This window comes from Amblyomma mixtum, chromosome 6 (genome assembly GCF_055824585.1).
Source record: "Amblyomma mixtum isolate Tamu chromosome 6, ASM5582458v1, whole genome shotgun sequence".
NCBI lineage: Eukaryota > Metazoa > Arthropoda > Arachnida > Ixodida > Ixodidae > Amblyomma > Amblyomma mixtum.
The window spans coordinates 86,354,939-86,372,949 of record NC_143017.1 but is presented as its reverse complement, the minus strand read 5'-3'; the positions used below and the strand labels follow the sequence as shown (position 1 = coordinate 86,372,949).

At 47.3% G+C, this 18,011-nt stretch overlaps 3 protein-coding genes across 5 annotated transcripts in view; 1 reads left to right on the top strand and 2 right to left on the bottom strand.

Moving 5' to 3' along the window:
* The window catches only part of LOC149339589 (uncharacterized), a 35,666-nt gene extending 25,520 nt beyond the window's left edge, over nt 1-10,146 (bottom strand). For 2 of the 3 annotated variants that reach the window (XM_089548292.1, XM_089548293.1), the window contains exon 1: nt 210-443. In XM_089548292.1, the coding sequence (XP_089404418.1) occupies nt 210-335 (126 nt within the window). In that variant the 5' untranslated portion in view covers nt 336-443. Of the gene's footprint in view, nt 1-209; nt 444-10,053 lie in introns of those variants that run through there. The other variant, XM_089548294.1, reaches the window with a different exon arrangement.
* LOC149339590 (uncharacterized) lies at nt 3,585-8,928 on the top strand. Its single transcript, XM_089548299.1, has 3 exons — nt 3,585-3,793; nt 5,924-5,943; nt 7,026-8,928. The coding sequence occupies exons 1-3, from the start codon at nt 3,620-3,622 to the stop codon at nt 8,902-8,904; spliced, it is 2,073 nt and encodes a 690-aa protein (XP_089404425.1). The 5' UTR covers nt 3,585-3,619; the 3' UTR covers nt 8,905-8,928.
* LOC149339588 (cholinesterase-like) lies at nt 9,111-16,266 on the bottom strand. Its single transcript, XM_089548295.1, has 3 exons — nt 16,123-16,266; nt 13,752-15,275; nt 9,111-10,334 (listed from the first exon to the last, which is right to left on the bottom strand). The coding sequence occupies exons 2-3, from the start codon at nt 15,242-15,244 to the stop codon at nt 10,202-10,204; spliced, it is 1,626 nt and encodes a 541-aa protein (XP_089404421.1). The 5' UTR covers nt 15,245-15,275; nt 16,123-16,266; the 3' UTR covers nt 9,111-10,201.
* Between the last annotated feature and the right edge of the window lie 1,745 nt (nt 16,267-18,011).

The window sequence follows — 18,011 nt, the reverse complement described above, 5'->3', positions numbered from 1 at the left end:
TCAATTGCAATCATCATGTCTAAAAGTTCCACGGGACAAAACAGCATATTACAACGCATGCCTGCGGTCAGCTTGCAGGCTGGTGATCAAAGCTAAAAAGGGGGACAAAAAAAGGGGGTCAAGATCTTTGCGTACACACTCCTCAATAACACTTTGCAAGGCGTCAACTTCTCTGCACGTCAGGATATGGAAGCGAAACAAGCACTCACGTCCCCGATCTTCACTGGTGTGCTCACTATATCAACCTCATAATTAAAACTTCTGAGCTCCTCCAAATTAAAATATGCTAACGCGGATTGGATAAGCAACGGTAATAATGCCGCTGCTGCTATCATGATGGCTAAGGTGAGCTGGCTAAAAGCATTTGCACAGGGAGGAATCACACGTAATCTCAGCTGTGTAAATAACGAAGTGAGCGAGCGAATGCGGGTGCGAAAACTGATGTGCCATTGTTGCTGGATGATGCGGAGATTCGACTGAACAGAAACTCGTAACTTTGTTTCGGTTTCGCTACAGAGGAATTGCGCACATCGTCGCTACTCATAGTGCGCAACATACCATTTGAATATGAAAACTTCCACAGTAGAATACTGAAATGCATAATTTGATTTGTGCGTAACAGTAAATTTAACGAACATGAGAGTAAAGCTTTGTAAATTGAAAATGCATGCATTTTTAAAACTGCCATGCTATAAAGTTGGGTTCTCAGGCAATTAAAGTCATATATCTTATTATTGCCATAGTTTGATGAATCGTTTCGTTGTTACAGCCATTCTTCTGCAGCGCTCGCTGGTTCCCGATGTGGTCCAAGTGAACCGCAATCACGGCAACATACGAGATGTGTGCAGTGTTCAATGTATACCTTTTTGTGCGTTAATTGCATACGTGGCGTTCGTGACGTAAGTAAACCGTCATTGCGAGTTTATAACACGCTTCAAGCTCGCTACAGGTAACACGGAATACGGCGTAAGTAAGCCACCCATCTTAACCGCGATAGTGAAAAGAAAAAAAACAACAAAAAACTTTGGGTCGAGTTGGGGTTTCCAATCGGATCCAGTTTGCGTTTGAAGGCAAGCGTAAAAGGGTGCGGCAGAAAGTTAGGTGACGTTTGCGGGGATACGGGGGCCAGTGTTGTCAAAGGACAGGGTTACATTCCACTCGCCCTTTCTCAACTTATGCCTCATGGCGCACTTCTCGAAAAAAAAAAATTGGAGAGACATGGGAGAGGCCTTTGCCCTGCAGTGGGCGTAGTCAGGCTGATGATGATGATGATGGTTTCAATTTGACATTCTAAATGGAACCATTTGGAATGTCCGATTGGTTCCAATTGTGCATTTGGAACCAATTGAAAGCTCCAGCTGAGACAATTGGAAGCAATTGTTTCCAACACGAATGTCCAATTGGTCCCAATTGAAGTCACTTAGTTCCAAATACGCGAACCATTTGGATGTTGCAGTTGGAAAGCCCAGTTGGACGCAATTTTTTTTTTTTTTTGCCTGGAGATGTGCAGGATTTGGTTTTCACTTTAATTACAAGAGGACACTAGCAACGTCGCAGATAGCTGCAACGCATAAAGCTCTTTCTAGAAGCATTTTGCGTTGATTCGCATAAATACTTATTCAAGAGAGTGGCACTTGTTTCTGGGGAAAGAAGAAACAAAAGTGCTCTCTCGCGGGAGCCGATACGGCTGATCCAGCACCCGACCTACGCCCTACTATCGGGCCAAGCAGGCCGCCAAAATTTCCAAGTGATGGGTGTGCTGCCACCCGGCAGCTCGCGAAATTGACGAACATCGGGTGCGTGCCAGGTCCTACTCTGAAGTCAAGGTGAGAGCTGCAGTAATGTCGTGGGTCAGTTCTGCACCAACCTCAAATATGCAGCAGTAACGTGAGTGGCAGGGTTATTTTGTTCCTGACAGCTAGGTACTGCTCTGAAGATAGCAGTGATTTCGAAGTGCGCGAGCGGCATTTGTAAGAGTTCTCAAGCGTTGACACAAATGTGGCCCTTGACGCTCCAAGCGAGCTTTGTGTGGCCCAGTTCCGATCTGTAGTCGAGATGAGCGCGTAATGGCCCGAACATAGTGGATATCTATTGACCTATCACGGGACAGCGTGTAAACCAGGATTCACGTCCAGCCCCTGTACTTTGCAATAGCAGGTGGCGATATTTTTATGTGCAACATATGGGTAAAAAAACACCATAAAAAACAGCACTTCTCAGTTCTCAGCTTGAAAGACAAATATGGGCTAATGAAAGCAGTAGACAATTGGACTTAGAGAAATTGTAGACAAAAGTGATGGTTTCGTTTGACCAGCGCTAAGTAAATTAACGCAAAAAAAAAGCTGGGGTGATGTCGTTTTTTTCTTACATCACGACGCGATAGAGTTATTTTCAAGCTTATTTCCTCCTCCATGTGGTGGAAATATTTTCCATATGTATCCCAAAGCTCGAGTGGTCTTGTGCCGACGTCTTTGATTTGCCGTATTTGTGTTTTCCCTCCTCTCCCTATTTCATTGAAAACTCACGCTTTAATGTTGCTTCTGAACCTCCCATTGATGCTTTATTCTGAAAGAATAAATAACAATTTGTGGGCGCAATACAAGCGTATTTACAATTTTCTGTAGAGTACGTTTCACCAAGTGGATTTTCTAGCAGTGAAAGGCATCTCCTAGAATAATAAAATGTCGTACTCGCCTCCTACCAGCAACATATTCAATTAGCTATTCGACTCTTGCTATTAGACGAACGTGTGACCGCCTTTTCTCACACAATATATACTGTACACCAAGAAACTAATCCGGATGTCACTGCCGATCAGCATGAGCTTGTTCCCGGAGAGTTTGATGCCAGCCTTTGCCTCCCACATCACCGCTTTATTCGAAATTCCGGATTCTGTGCAACATGGTTTCACGAAACCGCCTGCCCCATGATCTAATAGTCTTGTTGAGCTTTGCTTGGAGATTCTGTGCTCGCTTTTTCACATTCCATTATCCCCGCTCCCATTACACCACAACGCCGTCTGGCGATGACAGCCCGCGGTGTGCTCAATGGACAAAAACTTGCGGGATGCGGATTCACCGAAAAAAATTTGTTGCAGAGCAGTTAGGCATAACAAGTCAATGAAAAGCACAGAAGTTTAAGGAGACATGCGTGTTGCATCCGGTAGAACAACACCATCTGAGTGGCTGGCGAGGCAACGCAGATATTTTTTTCCCACAAATCTGCATCCCGCAAACTTCTGTCCATGACTGTACAACTCCGTCTGGCGGTGATAATCCCGTGGTGTGCTCGATGTGCTCTGCGGTCCAGGCGTCCCGGACTATGCAAACTGACGCAATTTCAAGGTTATAACGAGCTTAACCAAATCTGATTATAGTGCTCTGATGCAGTTTATTTTTGCGAGAAGGGTGAATGACATACTTCAGCTTAGCTAACCATTTGACTCCTGTATCCTGCACTACCATTTTTATTGCACAGCAAACGACAGTCACACCTTGAATAGTTGATTGGTCGTATTCGTCTGAAACGGAAAGCGATCGCATTCATGCTAACTGTGCGCTGTGTACTCGACTTCGCAGCAGCGTGCCGACGCTCTTGAGTCTGCGGTGGCAGGACCGGCATGGCGTGGCTTTGCAACTGCGATGACGACACAGCCGAGCTTCCGAAGGCGAAGCCGGCCTCGCCGCAGCCCAAGCGCCCCAGCAAGGATGCGCAGCACCAACCCCAGCAGCGCGTGCAGAACATGCCGCCTTCCGAAGGCGAGCTGGCGCCGGAGTTCTCGGTCCCGCCGCCGGTAATGTCACTGCTGCCCTCTCTTTTAAGGCGAACGCCTTTAATGCCTCATCCTTGTCGACAGAAGGCTGTCAGCAGAGGTCGAAATGGTTATGACGTTAGAGTGTGCGGATTCGCAGTAATGAGGTCACTCCAAGGAGGTTATTTAACCTCCTTGGGTCACTCACGGTTGCCTGACGTCCCCTTTCGGAGCAGACGACAACTAATAAAATAGTTGTCGTCCGCACCGACAGGGGGCGTAAGGCGTCCGTGGGTGACCTCGCAGTCAGTGCAAACAGTGCGCCAGGAAAGGTTTTCGCCTTGGAGCAATTTAGAGCGCCAAAGTGCCCCCTGAATTTTTTTTCTCATTTAGACCCGTGTGGTCAAAGCACATCGTCGGTCGTAAAATTCGCCCATTTGCTACAGGAAAATGGCATCACAAACCAAAAGTGACGTCACATCCGGTATCGCGTTGCCAACACATAGTGCAACTCGGTTTCCCTGCGAATTTTTGATGCTCGAGGTGTTACCTAAATGGCCCTGTACCAAAACATTCTGCCCACAGTGGCTGAGATGCAGCAGCATTTAGTTTTCTTGCTGTAGAAGAAGAAAACACTGCTCGATATATATTTTTTTACAAATATTACTGAACTAGATTTTATTAGGGGCTTTGCCGGACTCGTCTGTATGCGGACGTGTGCAAATGAAAGCATTGCATGGTTCATCGGCAATGAAATCCGGCATCGGCGTTGATCAGCATCATCATCATCATGATCCTGACTACGCCTACCGCAGGGCAATGGCCTCTCCCATGTCTCTCCGATTAACCATGTCCTTTGCTAGTTACGGCCGCCGTGTGCCCGCAAACTACTTAATCTTAACCGCCCACCTAACTCACTGCCGCCCCCTGCTACGCTTGCTTTCTCTTGGAATCCACTCCGTTACCCTTAAAGAGCAGCGGTTATCTTGCCTTCGCATTACATGCCCTGCACAAGCCCATTGACGATGGCATCGTCATGGTATCAAAGAAAATAAAATTCCTTCCAAAGATGCGGGGAATTTTACCCAGTACCAGTACATTCAGACTGCGAGCCGAGTACGCCACCCACAGGCCACAAAACTGCGTTGCTTGTTGGCGAATAAAGGTGAACCTAGTGTGTGCGTTTTCTTACGACTGTATGCTAATGAGTAGGTGTGTCATTAGAAAAGGGAAGAAAATTAAAAATGAATGGAAAATTAAGAGGAAATAAAAAATAATGTTTTCGCATTCAAAACACGTTAAGTGCTCCTAAGGGCCATCTAATTTAACACTAAAGAAACTAACATGCCATTTCTGAACAGCGAACGTAAACTATTTTCGACGGATCATAGCCGGTGTTTTAGAGACCACATAAAAAAATTCATAGAAACAGGGCGTTCGAGATAGAATTTTTCGTAAAAACCTTTCAGCCGCGGCGAATGTCACTTATTTTGAAAATCACAGTAATTTGCTAGTTAATTAACTAAAACTTAATAATTAATAATAAGAATACAAAGACAATTACGACTTAGCCACGGACGATACGATGCCTTGTCAGACATTTGAAACGGCGAAAAAATCGTTTTCTAAACCCTGCAGCGCTAGAAGTTCCGGTGCACTTTCCAGCCGAAACCGAAGCAGCGCAGCGCAGGCAGTTCAGTGCAAACGCAACATCCGCTGATACTGACGTGTTGCGGTGGTAGGGGGCCATGAAGAAAAACTCAGGAGAGCGCGCGACGTCACGCTGCCAGCCTTCAGCTCTCCGAGTTGGTTCTTAAAGTTTTGATGGTATGTTTTAGTGCGCGCCTCTGCGCGGCCCATGGCGCGGACGTCTACAGCGAGCGAAGAGGTTGGTCTGCATGCATATCTAGGGACTTCAGGCCTACAGTCAGTTCCCTCACGCTGGTCCGCGCATGCGCGAGCGCAGCTGTGATATTACTCGAGTGAGAATGGTGATGCCACCTTGAGCAGAGTACAGTGCTATGTCAAGTTTAATAAGCATCGCTGTTTGAGCTAGGTTTGAAATATATCGCTAATAAATGCTTGGTTTTGGCGCTTTGATTTGGACCAAGTGTTTAACAGCTCAGTTGTAGTGAAAGCGCGACTGATGTGCTGTCTTTCCGTGATTTCTAGGGCTTGGAAGGGCAAAGCGGGTAAGTATTTCTTCAAGCAAGACTCGACAAGCTTGCAAGAACATGTTTTAAAACAAGGGCATGTATAAGAAATCTGAAGTCTAACGCACGTTGATCCAGACAAGCAATAAGTCATAATTTGAAAATCATAGTTCATAAACGGCAGTTAAAGGGAATAGCCGTAGAAAAGTTAACTTAACCGGAGACATACGCTGTCTCCGGTGGGGGTAACTTCGGCTCAGAAAAAAATTGGCTGCAAGTTAACCGAAAAGCAAAGCACCTTCATCTTCGCCGGGGCTCTTGCCCGCGATCGGTCGGCTCTAACTGAAGAACGCAGCGGCAAATCACCCTCAGCGGTGGCCTTCTATCCAACGGCGTCGGCCTACTACCATGACGTCGCGGTCGACCGCCTTACACCTGCCAGCCACTCGCAACACCACACCAGCAGGTGCAAAGCAGTTAACTGAGACGTCATGACAATAGGACGACGCGATTGAATGAACGGCCCACCTTGAGGGCCGTTTTCCGCTTCGTTGAGTTGTATGGGTCGTCAATTTGGACCTCGCTGCACTGATGATCTAGTGTAGGATGGGCTATCTTTTTATTGGACTAGAAGGTTTGCTCTGCGAAGCTTTAGGTTTTTCTAAATACATGCGACAAAAGCTGGCGTATGACATAAATATATGCTTTAACACTGTGTCCACTGAGTTGCTTCGATTTGGAAAATAGCAGGACGAAACTAACTTAATTTCTGTGCAGTACTTAAGCGTAAAACATGATAAACAGAATGAGACTGTAAAACTATGACCTATATCTTGGTTGTACTGGTTCATGTCTGAACCGCGAAAGAAGAGAACAGGTGGAGCATTATGATAGTTTATGCCCTCTGTGATTCCCCCTCTCTGTTCTAGAACTACCGTATTTCAGAAAGAAAGTAGTTTCGAATATCAGTACGCATTCACTTAATGCGCACCTTCTTCGTGCTGTTCCTGTTCAGGCACTCATAAATATAAATATAAAAAAACCATCAAACTCATGTCAGTACTGTAAGTGCATCTTTTGAGGAAACTTGCCTTTTGTGCACTCTGCATATCATTGTCCAGGGTAGCTACGAGCAATACGTCGATGAGAACTCGGAATTACAGTGCCACTATTGAGGTCGGGGGTGCCAGTTCCTGCTCCCGAAAGAACGTCTCCACCGGCGACATCATTCGCAGAGCTGACGAGCCGGTCGCGGGAGGGGTGGCCAGGAAAGCGTCCCAGGGGTCCAGGAGAAGCGACAAGGGCAGCGTCAAGGACGACGAGAACGAGAACGAAGAGGCTGCATCGCCCCCAGAGACGACCACGCAGAAATCCGACAGCGATAAACACAAACGCCACAAGGCTCATAAGCGCCACGAGCGTGAAAAAGAGCCCTGTGACTGCCCGATGTACGAAGTTGAGGTGATCAGGAAACCCATAGCGGGGACAGGAACTGGACGTCAGCTGCCCAGCGACAGGCTGGGCATGCAGGTCGTTGCCACCGAGACGGTCACAAAGCGTCAGTACACATACAACATGGATGTTGACCTGCCCGAAGGCATGCGTGTCAATCCTAGGGGCAAGCTGGTCGAAGACCAAGGGGTGTCGGCCGAGCAGGGTTTGGACGGCATGTCGCCTTACGCCGCGGGACCGTACCAGCCTCCGTACGGACAAAACTACCCGATGTCCCAGGGTGCCGCCTCCCAGCCGCTTCAGCCTGTTAACCGCTTCGATCAGTACCAACAGCAACAAATTTCTGCTTACGGACGGACGTTTGGCATGATGCAAGCGGCAAGTTACGAGGCACTGCCACCAGTGGCCCGGTACGATGCACAGCCCATGGCTCAGCCTTCCCGTGCAGGTATGTACAACCAACCTCCGCAGATGCAGCCGCCACAGTTTCAGCCTCCGCAGACCCAGCCGCCACAGATTCAGCAGGTGCAGGTCACCCAGTGCTACGGCGCCGAGCCTAAGAAGGTCGACTCGATCGTCTTCCAGTGCATGTGCGGGCACGATCAGAAGTCCACGACCACGTCGTCTTGCGCCACCTCCAAGAGCAAGAGCTCCAGCACGAAGGCGACAGGGAACAGGACAAGCAGCAGCACTGGTAGCAGCAGAGACAAGAAGGCTAGCAAGAGCAGCAGTACGAAGGACAAAGCAAGCAAAGGCAGCAGCAGTAGCAGCAAGAAGCGTGCCAAGGATACCACCACCACCAGCAGCAGCAGCAGCGTCAGCAGCACCGCCAGTAGCTCTACGAAAAACAAGAATGCTGATGCTAAGCCCGGCTTCATGCAAGTGGAAATTCGCTGCGATAAGTGCCGCTTACGCAAGACGTACTTGGTATGCAAGTCGTGCTATAGTCGGCACAAGATAACCACTTGCAAGGACTGCAAGGCTCCGACGGTCCGAGAGTACATAAGGTATCCTTCAAACAACGCCTTTCTCAACGCCGGCGCTCGCATGGCCTACCAACCGGAACTTCCTCCACAAGGATACGGGCAGCAGCAGCAGCAGTACGGGCAGCGTTTCGGGCAAGCCGGATACCAGGAGCAAGGGGCCATGATGCAAGCGCTTGCCGACAAGCAGGCCGGCTTGGTCGTGTGTTGTAGCAGCCGCACCTTGCTTCCGATAAACAATGCGAACATGGTGGGAGGGCCAGTTTATCAGGATCCCGGCGCTGCTCAGGGGGCTGTTACGACCAACATAATCTTACTTGACATCATGCCGCACGAGCAGGAGGAAGAAGAGTGTGCGACGTCCTCATCCACCACAAAGACGTCAACTTCGAGCGTGCAGTCACCCAACAAGTCTGGCACGGCGAGCCCGACCAAGTCTACCGGCAAGAGCCGGACGACGAGCGGAAACAAGAACGAAGACGATCCGCGCGGTTCGTCGCTCTGCAAGTGCGGCCATGACAGCCGAACGTGCAAGGTGTGCAGCGGAAAAAAGCACGCTCACTAACCACTGTGAACCGTCTGTGCTGACGCCGTCATCCCTGCTCGTTAAACCTGCTTGCGCAGCGTACTGTCCAGCGGCTCGCTACAGTTAGAAAAAATTGTGCTCGTTCCATGTCTTGTTCCTTACGCTAACAAATTATATGTCACTGATTGACAGTAAAGTTCGATGTTTCGTGTGTAGAGACACTAAAAGTATTATAATATGATGCGTCTAGCCAAAAGAGTCCCGACGAGGTTTATTTTACAGCCTACTGCATGGTTACAGATTGCCAGCACATGCTCCCTGCGTGGTTGAGCGGTTGAGCTTTGACCTTGGTGCTTTTTTCGAAAGCGACCTATCTGACCAGCAGAAAAAAAAATCGCGCGAAAAAGTAACAGTTCCAACTGTCGTCTGCTGTTAGATTGAATGTGGATCATCGAGACATTCAGAAGGCAAACCGGTTCAGATGAGGCTTAATTGTGGGGTACCGCTGCACACTGACTGATCAATATTCGCAAAGCTGCCCATTCGCTCATTCCTAAGTTCTTTCAAATTGGCATGCGCCTTGGCTACAGTCTTAATTTCGCTACCGAGAATGGCCAGTGCACAGGCGGCGACCAATCAGGAACCGAAACAGTTGCACCCAGTATGACTGAGTACGTGGTTGACATGGAGGATGTGGTTAGAGCCTCCGTCACGAAAATGTGCACGGGAGGCCTGTGGTGGCTTTGAGTTATGCATCTACATAGCCACCAGTCGAAAAGATGCCGTGCGTATCACGGCGCATTCAAGTGCTGTAAACTGTAAACTATCGGCGTCGCTTTGCAGGTCATGCGGATGACTGTACGAACATTTAACTGCAATGTACCAACACTGAGACAATGGCGCTGGTCAGGTCTCTGTTTTTGTAGAAAATATGGGGAAAGCAAGAACAATTTTTTCTTCCGTCACTAAGGTACAGCCTTTGTCAAAAGTTTAGAGCCCAGGGGGTTTGCTTCTAAACACTATTGTGGCGCTCCTGTAGCACTAATGGAAGTCCTACGCATCGGAGGGAGCAGGACCAAAAATTTTCTTGCCTTCAGGAGATTTGGGACGCTGAGGACGCATTACGAGCAAAGCAATGTGGCCCAGAAGCAGACCCCCTGGGCTCCAAACTTTTGACAAAGGCTGTACCTTGTGGATGTTCACGGTTTCGATGTTCGGTAAATGGCTGATCACAGGGGTCCGAAAACGACGTTGCAAAACTTATAAAAGAAAAATTGAAATCACTGGTATCAAAAAAAAAAAAAAGTGCCCATTTGCTCGGCCACTCTGTGAACAGCTATTTCTTTAGGAGGCTGCAGAGTGAGTTGTCAGCTTCTCTCAAATGCGCCGAGGCCTCGTTGATATCCAGGTACATCGGCCGGGATTCGGTGAAGCGAGGCCACAAGGTTCCCTCGAAGGCGAGAGGCGTTCTGAAAGGAGGGAAGAAAAATAATGCCGAGTTAATTAACTTTTCTGTCACATAGTTAGACTGCTCTTGGACAACGGAATTGCACATATATCTGCTTATTTCTCGATGATCAGACACTGAATTCTTCCGCTAATTAGTGGCAACAACCTGCCCCTACTTTTCTAATTGTTTGCAGGCTGCTTGTCGCCTTTCTTTTTGTAGAACTACTAGTCACAGAGATTACAAAATTTACAGTAATACCGCTTTACACATTTACAGTATTTCTTAAGCGATACGCGCAGCAATTGGCCCCGTTTTTGCTCAAAATTTTCACGCTTTCTCCTGAAACAGTCCCCTGCCTTCCGAATGGCTATGTGCAATAGTGATTCCAGTCCACAAGAAGGCAGCGGACTCTCTGCAGACATGTATATTAACTAGCTGCTTGAAGCTTATGGTGCACATAAAAAAATCCATCACGACATATTTGGAAAAAAGCAGCTTATTATACATCAGACAACAAGGCTTCAGAAAAGGACTGTTTACAATTACCCGGCTACTGTAAACAACAAACGATTTTGTTGCAAGTGGTCGATTCTCAACTTCAAGGAGACGCCATACTGGTTGATTTTAGAAAAAGCATTTGATCATGATTAAAACTCTGGGCCATTGGCATTAAGTCTAAAGCAGTAAAATGAATAGCCTCTTAATTATCTTACAGGTCGTACGCAATGCATAGAAGCAAACGGTGCGAAATCAAAACCACTAAACGTTGCACCCGGGGTGCCACAGTGATCTGTATTGAGATCGATTCTCTTCCTCATATATAGGTATTAATGATATTAATACCTGTACAGAAGCAGGAGTATTAGTAAGGCTCTTCGCTGATGACTGCGCGCTGTACATTTCAGTACGTACTATTGGGGACAGCCGCCGCGGTGGCTCAGTGGCTTTGGTGCTCGGCTCTTGACCCAAAAGACGCGGGTTCGATCCCGGTCGCGGCGGCTAGAATTTCTTTGGAGGATAAATTCTAGAGGCCCGTGTACTGTGCGATGTCAGTGCACGTTAAAGAACCCCAGGTGGTCGAAATTTCCGGAGCCCTTCACTACGGCGTCTCTCATAGCCTTAGTCGCTTTGGGACGTTAAACCCCACGAAACCAAACCAACTATTGGGGACAAAAGTTTGCAGGACGCGAGTTCTTGGAAAAATTTTTAGTGTAGCTCTATCTCGCTATACTCAGTCGCCTGATATTGTATGATGATGATGATGATGATGATGATGATGTCCTCAGGCTTAATGGCACATACCCACGGCGGGGGATTGGCCAGGCTGCATAGCGGATACAAACGCACTCTTGTACAGGTAATGGAGTATATTGTGGAGTATTTGTCCCGGAAACTTTTGTCCCGTAAACTTTTGTCCCGCAAACTTTTGTCCCCGATAGTACATGGGAGGACAAAGTCCAACTAAACTATTCTCTGAATAAAATTGTCAGATGGTGCGAATCGTAGGAAATGGAAATTATTGTCAACAAAACTTCGTGCATCAGAATTACACACAAAAAGGTATCTCCATTTTTCTTAGAGTTCATAAGGGTCTAACATAATGATGGTAGATAGAAATATTTAGGCTCCATATTTACCCATAAACTAAGCTGGGACATTTATGTAGCTAACAAATGTGCAAAAGCCCTCTAACAACTTGCATTTATTCGCAGAAGAAAACTGTCAGCATCTCCTCCTCATGTAAAGCTAACAGCCCATGCCATCCTCATTAGACCCATCCTTGAGTACGGCAGCATCATTTAGAACCAACATTGTTATTCAGCAAACAACTAGGAAAAATTCAAAATAAGGCCCTTGGTTTAATTTTTTTCTAGACACGCTACGTGCTCAAACGCGTATCGCTTTTATGACATTCGCTGACAGTTGCATGTCAGTTGCGTCGCTGACAGTTGCATGTCAGCGACGCGTCGCTTTTATGACATTTATTTGTCTGCTTTATAAAGTCCTGATCATAATTCATAAAAGTGAATATATTAAGACCCCCTTTCATCGTTCAAGATGTTCAAAAACTGAAACATGCACCAGGCCGACACAAGACCGATGCGGCGCATACAAATTCTTTTTTTTTTCCCTCTACCCATAGCAGTGTGTAACCGTCTGCCTCGCGAATTCATGGACGATACCTCGTTCAATATCTCCCCGAAAAACGTAGTTTTTTTTTTTTGAAAAACAAAATTAAAAAATTGCTACGATGCCTCTGTTTTTTCAGTGGCTTTAGGTTAGCGTGTTTATTTCATTGTATCCCTACGTGGTATGCCTTTCTAGTGCTTTTGATGCGACGGATGAATTATGTACCGCAGCGCGCATCTCCATCGATAACAGGTGCACCTTCTTCGTATCTTTATGGTTTAATCCTGCTCATTATGATCCATTCATTGTACTGCAGTGTGCATGTTCCCCATATTTTTTGCCCACTCTAGTAAGAGCATATTTCAGGTTTACGGTATCTTTAATTAGTAATGGTAGTAATAATAATAATAGACCACCAGTAACTTATTGGGCGCCCCTAGAACAAGAAAAATCGAAATATAGATCCGAGAGGAGGCTTCACTGCAACTAATTTTAAATCTTGTAGCTAGTCCCGCATTTCGTAAGTGTTTCAAGCGTGTCATTAGTTAACATCTACTTGTTTCGATTTTAGTCTTGGCTGGTAAACTGGAACAGCTTGCGATATCACTGAGTACACTGTTTGTCCATAAAAATATTAAACGAACTTTTGTCACGGTTCTTTCTCCAAGTGGCTCAGTAATAACCCCAAGCGATTTATGTGCCATGGTTTAATATTTGAATAAAAAGGTAGCTAAAAAAAATGATGACCGCAGGTGGAAAAAACCACAAACACGAACGCTTCTGTGGTCTTTTTTTTTGCGCTACCTGTTTGTTCAAGTATGTGTTACTAACTAGCCCAGAAACAAGTTTTATTGGTTTAATATTGCTGACGCATGACTCTGAGGATTTACACATATTCGACAGAGAAGACTTACCGATTAAATTTTAAGAGATCCTTCCTGACCCCATCAGGAAGTGAAAGTGGGCTCAAGCCTGTTTCTTTTCTTTTTTTTTGGTCGCAATCTTGTTTTACAAAAAGCGCTGGGTTTTGAAGCCCATGGTTAAATCTATATGCGCAGGTTCGCACCACACTCTCCCGCTGCGCCCAGCATTTAGAGGACTCGAGAGTGTTCTTTGCGTGAGTAGCACTCGCCATATATGTCAGCGCAAGCGAGCATGCATGGTCTAGTTTGAAAGGAATATTGATCACAGTTCTAAATGGTATACCTCTAACATTATGATAACAAACATCAGCAATTACGGTAAAACTCACTAAAGGTCACGATGTGACAGCGTATCTACAAAAATACTCTGTACATATACTTACCCTCGTTTAGCAAACGTAGCCCATGCATTCATGATCATCTTGCTGAAGGATCGGTCCGACTCCACAAACTTGCCCGGGTACCTCATGGGAAGTCCGAACACCAAGGCCGTCTCTGCCGCGTGGTCGACGCTGGTGTGGAAATAACCGTCCGCTTCATCCGCAGCATAGTCGATCAGGTAGTAATGAACGGAAAGTCCGGCATTCGCCAGTCTGCGGGCGAACGCCAGCGTAGCACATCCGGTGGCCACATCGGCGGCGCAGTTTTCCACCAGCTCTGCCAGGCTCCTCGGGTCAAACGCCACAGCGTGCTTGAGGCAGTGCTGGACCACTTCGGAGGCAACGGGACGCTGGTATCCTTTAGCGCTTAGCAGAATGTGCAGCGCCACCTCGGCGTCTTCCCTGGTCATATTGTTCGCCTGCTTGAGCTCTTCGAAGCGGCCCTCGAAGACGCTCGACACCAGCTTCCTTCCTTCATCGCGGTTGTGGCCCATGAGGATCTCCGCTTTCGTGAATCCCCTCAAGTCGTGAATGAGGTCGGGACTGTGCGGAAGAAACTCGGTGCCATGCGTGGGCAGGGCAGCCTCGATGCCATGATGTCGCAGTTCCACTTGCGCCAGAAGTATTTCTAGCGTTGATCGGCTCTTGAGGCAGTCGACAACGTCGTTCGGGTGGGAGACGATGGAGTGGCTTCCCTTGGAGCAGCCTACTTCTACGGCGAGGGCGTCTGCCTTCAGAAGACTTCTGCTCGTGCTCTCAACTGCTTTCGCTTTGTGAGCAGCCCCGCCTTGCAAGATAACCCGGTGGAAGAGACCTCTGGTCAGTGGCGATATCATGTGGAGCCGAATAGCCACGGCGCCAGCACCTTCGCCGAAGAGGGTCACTTGGGACGCATTTCCGTTGAAGGAGGCGATGTTCGACTGCAACCAGGACAGTGCGAGCACCTGGTCGAAGAGCCCCGCGTTACCGGACGCGTTGTTGTGGACAGCGTTCAAAAATCCCAGGAAGCCGAGTCGGTAGTTGAACGAGACGACGACCACGTTCTGTGTGGCGGCAAGGACAGAACCATCAAATGCTGGGTTGTCCGAGGAGCCTGTCTTGAAGTTGCCGCCGTGGATCCATACCAAGACTGGCTTGGTGCTGTTGTCGCTCACGGGCGACCAGACGTTGATGCGTAGGCAGTCTTCACTCGTACCCGGCCTACCGACGTAAAGGTCGGGCGTTGTTTCCAAAGCGAGTTCTTGAACGCAGCGCTTGCCGAAGCTCTTCGCCAAGCGTTTGCGAGACCACGCAGCTTTTGGCAGAGGCTTCCGAAACCGCAGTTCTCCCGTTGGAGGCGCTGCGTAGGGAATTCCTAGAAACGCGTTAACCTTTTCGCCGTAGACATTGAGCTGGATGCCTTCCACATCGCCACTTTGTGTCCTTACTACGGGAGCCGTCGACGCGTGGGCAACGGTAACCAGAAGTAATGCGCCGGCGATAACGGAGATGCCCATTGTCAAAACGCCAGCGCTTCCTTTGGTGGGGCTGTAATAACAATAGGTGCGATTATTAACAGAATGTTTAAGGAAGTATGCCTATATAGTAGACAGAAACAATCTCTTCACATTTATGCATTGAGACATACATGCCTAACATAAGTGAGCGAGCTTTCGCATCTGCAATACTAAATTTAGTTAGAAATTATATACAGCTGTCCCTGCTTGCCAAAATTCGCAGTATAACTTTGACCCAGTACCTCCTCGCACTTTCGTCGTCCAAAAATTTCTCTCCACCGGGCAAAAATTGTGTCATGCATATGAAACGTCACCGGCTAGATACATGCACTCAGGGGGTGCAGATTTATGTCCACGCAATGAAAAAAAGAAAAAAAAAAACCACGTACATGGGGCAGAGACGTATGCAACAAAGGTGTTGTAAGAAGAATGCAATACTGGGCAGGCAATTTGCTGGTGATTCACGTCCCTGACGTGAACATGAGTCACCAACAAATCGCGCCGCTTTCTAGTCTATTAAAGAGCGGCAGGTACACTCACTAATTTAATATGGACTGTCTAACTATTGTTGCTAATTAACGAAATGTGTGCAGTTCTTCTGCATTCAAGCGTCGAAAGAGAGCATAGCGTACCACGTTAGGGCCATTTCTGCATTATCCGATTTGATTCAGTTCAATTTGGCCGGCTTAGTTTTTGCTCATTTGCCGAATGTCTGGACCTCGACTACTTGATGGCACCACTGTTTCGATGTACAGTTTCGCAGCACCGTACGTTACTGGTACAAGGGAGAGCGGCAGTGAATGCGTCTGGTTCTGTATTTAGCGCGTACCGTGAGCGCGACGCTGCACCGCAAGCGGAAAGTTGAAATGGAGGCTTACCCAGGGTAGGAGTTCGTCGAAGTGAGCTCTCGAAACAGCCACCTCCCCGGGAACAATGTCTTTATCGCTCGAAGCCCGGGCACAAAGCCATCAGGTCGGCTACATGCGGCACAAACACTGATACCCCTGCTGATAATAACCTGAAGCGACCGATTTCCAGAACAGACGCAGCGGACACATTTATCCCACTGACGTGTGTACGCACGTCAAAACTCATTGGCATTCCCGATACTCGCGGATTCAGCTATGCAGGGAGCACTGGACAGGCAAGCAGCAGTTGTCAAACACGTGTCTGCGTAAATCAATGCGCTGCATGCTATATGCGCTGCGATTAACGTGCTGGGAACAGAGAACACGTTATCGCGACGTAAGTAAACGGTGGTGCAGAGGTGATGTTCGAACTTTTGTTTGGTGGCATAACTGGCTCTGTTTTTGGAGAAACTATGCGGACACCCGAAGAAGACGGCTCTCTTGCAACGTTTGTTTCTTTTGGGTTTCGTCTAGTTTGTTCTTTTATATGCAGCTGTAATAAACTCTTCACTTGGAAGAAAATTAATTTTAACAAATTGAAGGGAAAGTCTAAAATGTGATCGAAATATAGGAAAAATAGGGAAAGCGCTTTCATCGATCAGGTTATATACCAAGTCGAGTGTGTTGTACCGCTACGACATACTTTAAAAAACCTTGTGAAGGTTGTGAAAGACGACAGTATCATTGGAATGGTGCCTGGCCGTTCAAAAAGGGGAACAGCACATGGCTGTGATGATTCAACGACATGTTGGACTAGCATATCTTCAGCTTGTGGGTATATGTCTATGAAACAGTTCAAGATACCTAGTGTTCCGCTAAAGATGAGAAAAACAAAATGATGTGGCCGCGCACAGGGGAATTCGATACTCGTGACTGAATTAATTAGGTCAGGTTATTTTGAAAACAATTAGACTGTTTACCTAAAATTGTACGCCTCTTCAACTACAAACACCTTAAAACAATCTTTCGTTACACTGCTTTATGAACAGGTTCTGCGGAATAATCTTGTTTTGTGAAACTGTGAAATCGTAACTATCCTCTGCATACCTCGACATCCGTCGCTACAGTTGCTCTTCCTCTCACGTACAAAAATGACTCAATCAAAAGCGCGCAGATGGCCTCAAGGTCTGAGACTTTTCCGAGAGTGCATGCCAGGTGCATAAGTTTTCTCTTTTTCACCCCAGCCTGAGAAAAGCCGCGTTCATGCTTTCAATATTCTAATACTTTGTGCGCTGGCACTTAGCATAAAGTCTTTGGACGCTACACCTTTAAGGCCGTGTACCACGTACGTCTAGTCGCGTAATTACGCAAAATAAGTCCTTCTTCGGTGAGGAATAGCTACTAACTCAAAATACTCATTGTGGGAGTACAATCGAAACTGATGCGTGAAGCGGCTTCAAAGACAAATTCGTTTCCTGAAAGAAGCGTGTATACAGCGGTAAAATTCTTTGAGAATGGACGTCATCCTCGCTGCAGGACTCACCACAAGGCAACGAAATCGGCGTATGGCTTGGGAGCAGCCCAGGCTGTGTGGAACTTGCCAAGAGTGCTTGCATTTCACACCGTCGTTCAGGGGCAGTGTGGTTCTTCCCGCGATAACAGCTGATAACGATCGGCGTGGACTGGAAGCAAGTAGACCTTCGTGACCTGTCAGCTATCTCTTCGGTTGCTGTAAACTGTAACCTTACAACGACTGTAAGCAGAGAATTCCGATCACTCACCTACAGATGATTTTCTTCCTCTAAAATAGATTTTGTTAAATGGTGCAGAGGGTGAAAAACCTCCTTACGTTAATATTAATGTTAAAGTCGGGTCTGTTGCACAGAATACCTAACTTAAGTTTTACTACCTACACTACC

Coding starts and splice junctions, on each gene's coding strand:
- LOC149339588 (XM_089548295.1), bottom strand. CDS start 15,244: ATGGGCATCTCCGTTATCGCCGGCGCATTACTTCTGGTTACCGTTGCC. Junction 10,335..13,751: donor GCTACGTTTGCTAAACGAGG/GTAAGTATATGT, acceptor CCCTCCTTTCAG/AACGCCTCTCGCCTTCGAGG.
- LOC149339590 (XM_089548299.1), top strand. CDS start 3,620: ATGGCGTGGCTTTGCAACTGCGATGACGACACAGCCGAGCTTCCGAAG. Junction 3,794..5,923: donor AGTTCTCGGTCCCGCCGCCG/GTAATGTCACTG, acceptor CGTGATTTCTAG/GGCTTGGAAGGGCAAAGCGG. Junction 5,944..7,025: donor GGCTTGGAAGGGCAAAGCGG/GTAAGTATTTCT, acceptor ATCATTGTCCAG/GGTAGCTACGAGCAATACGT.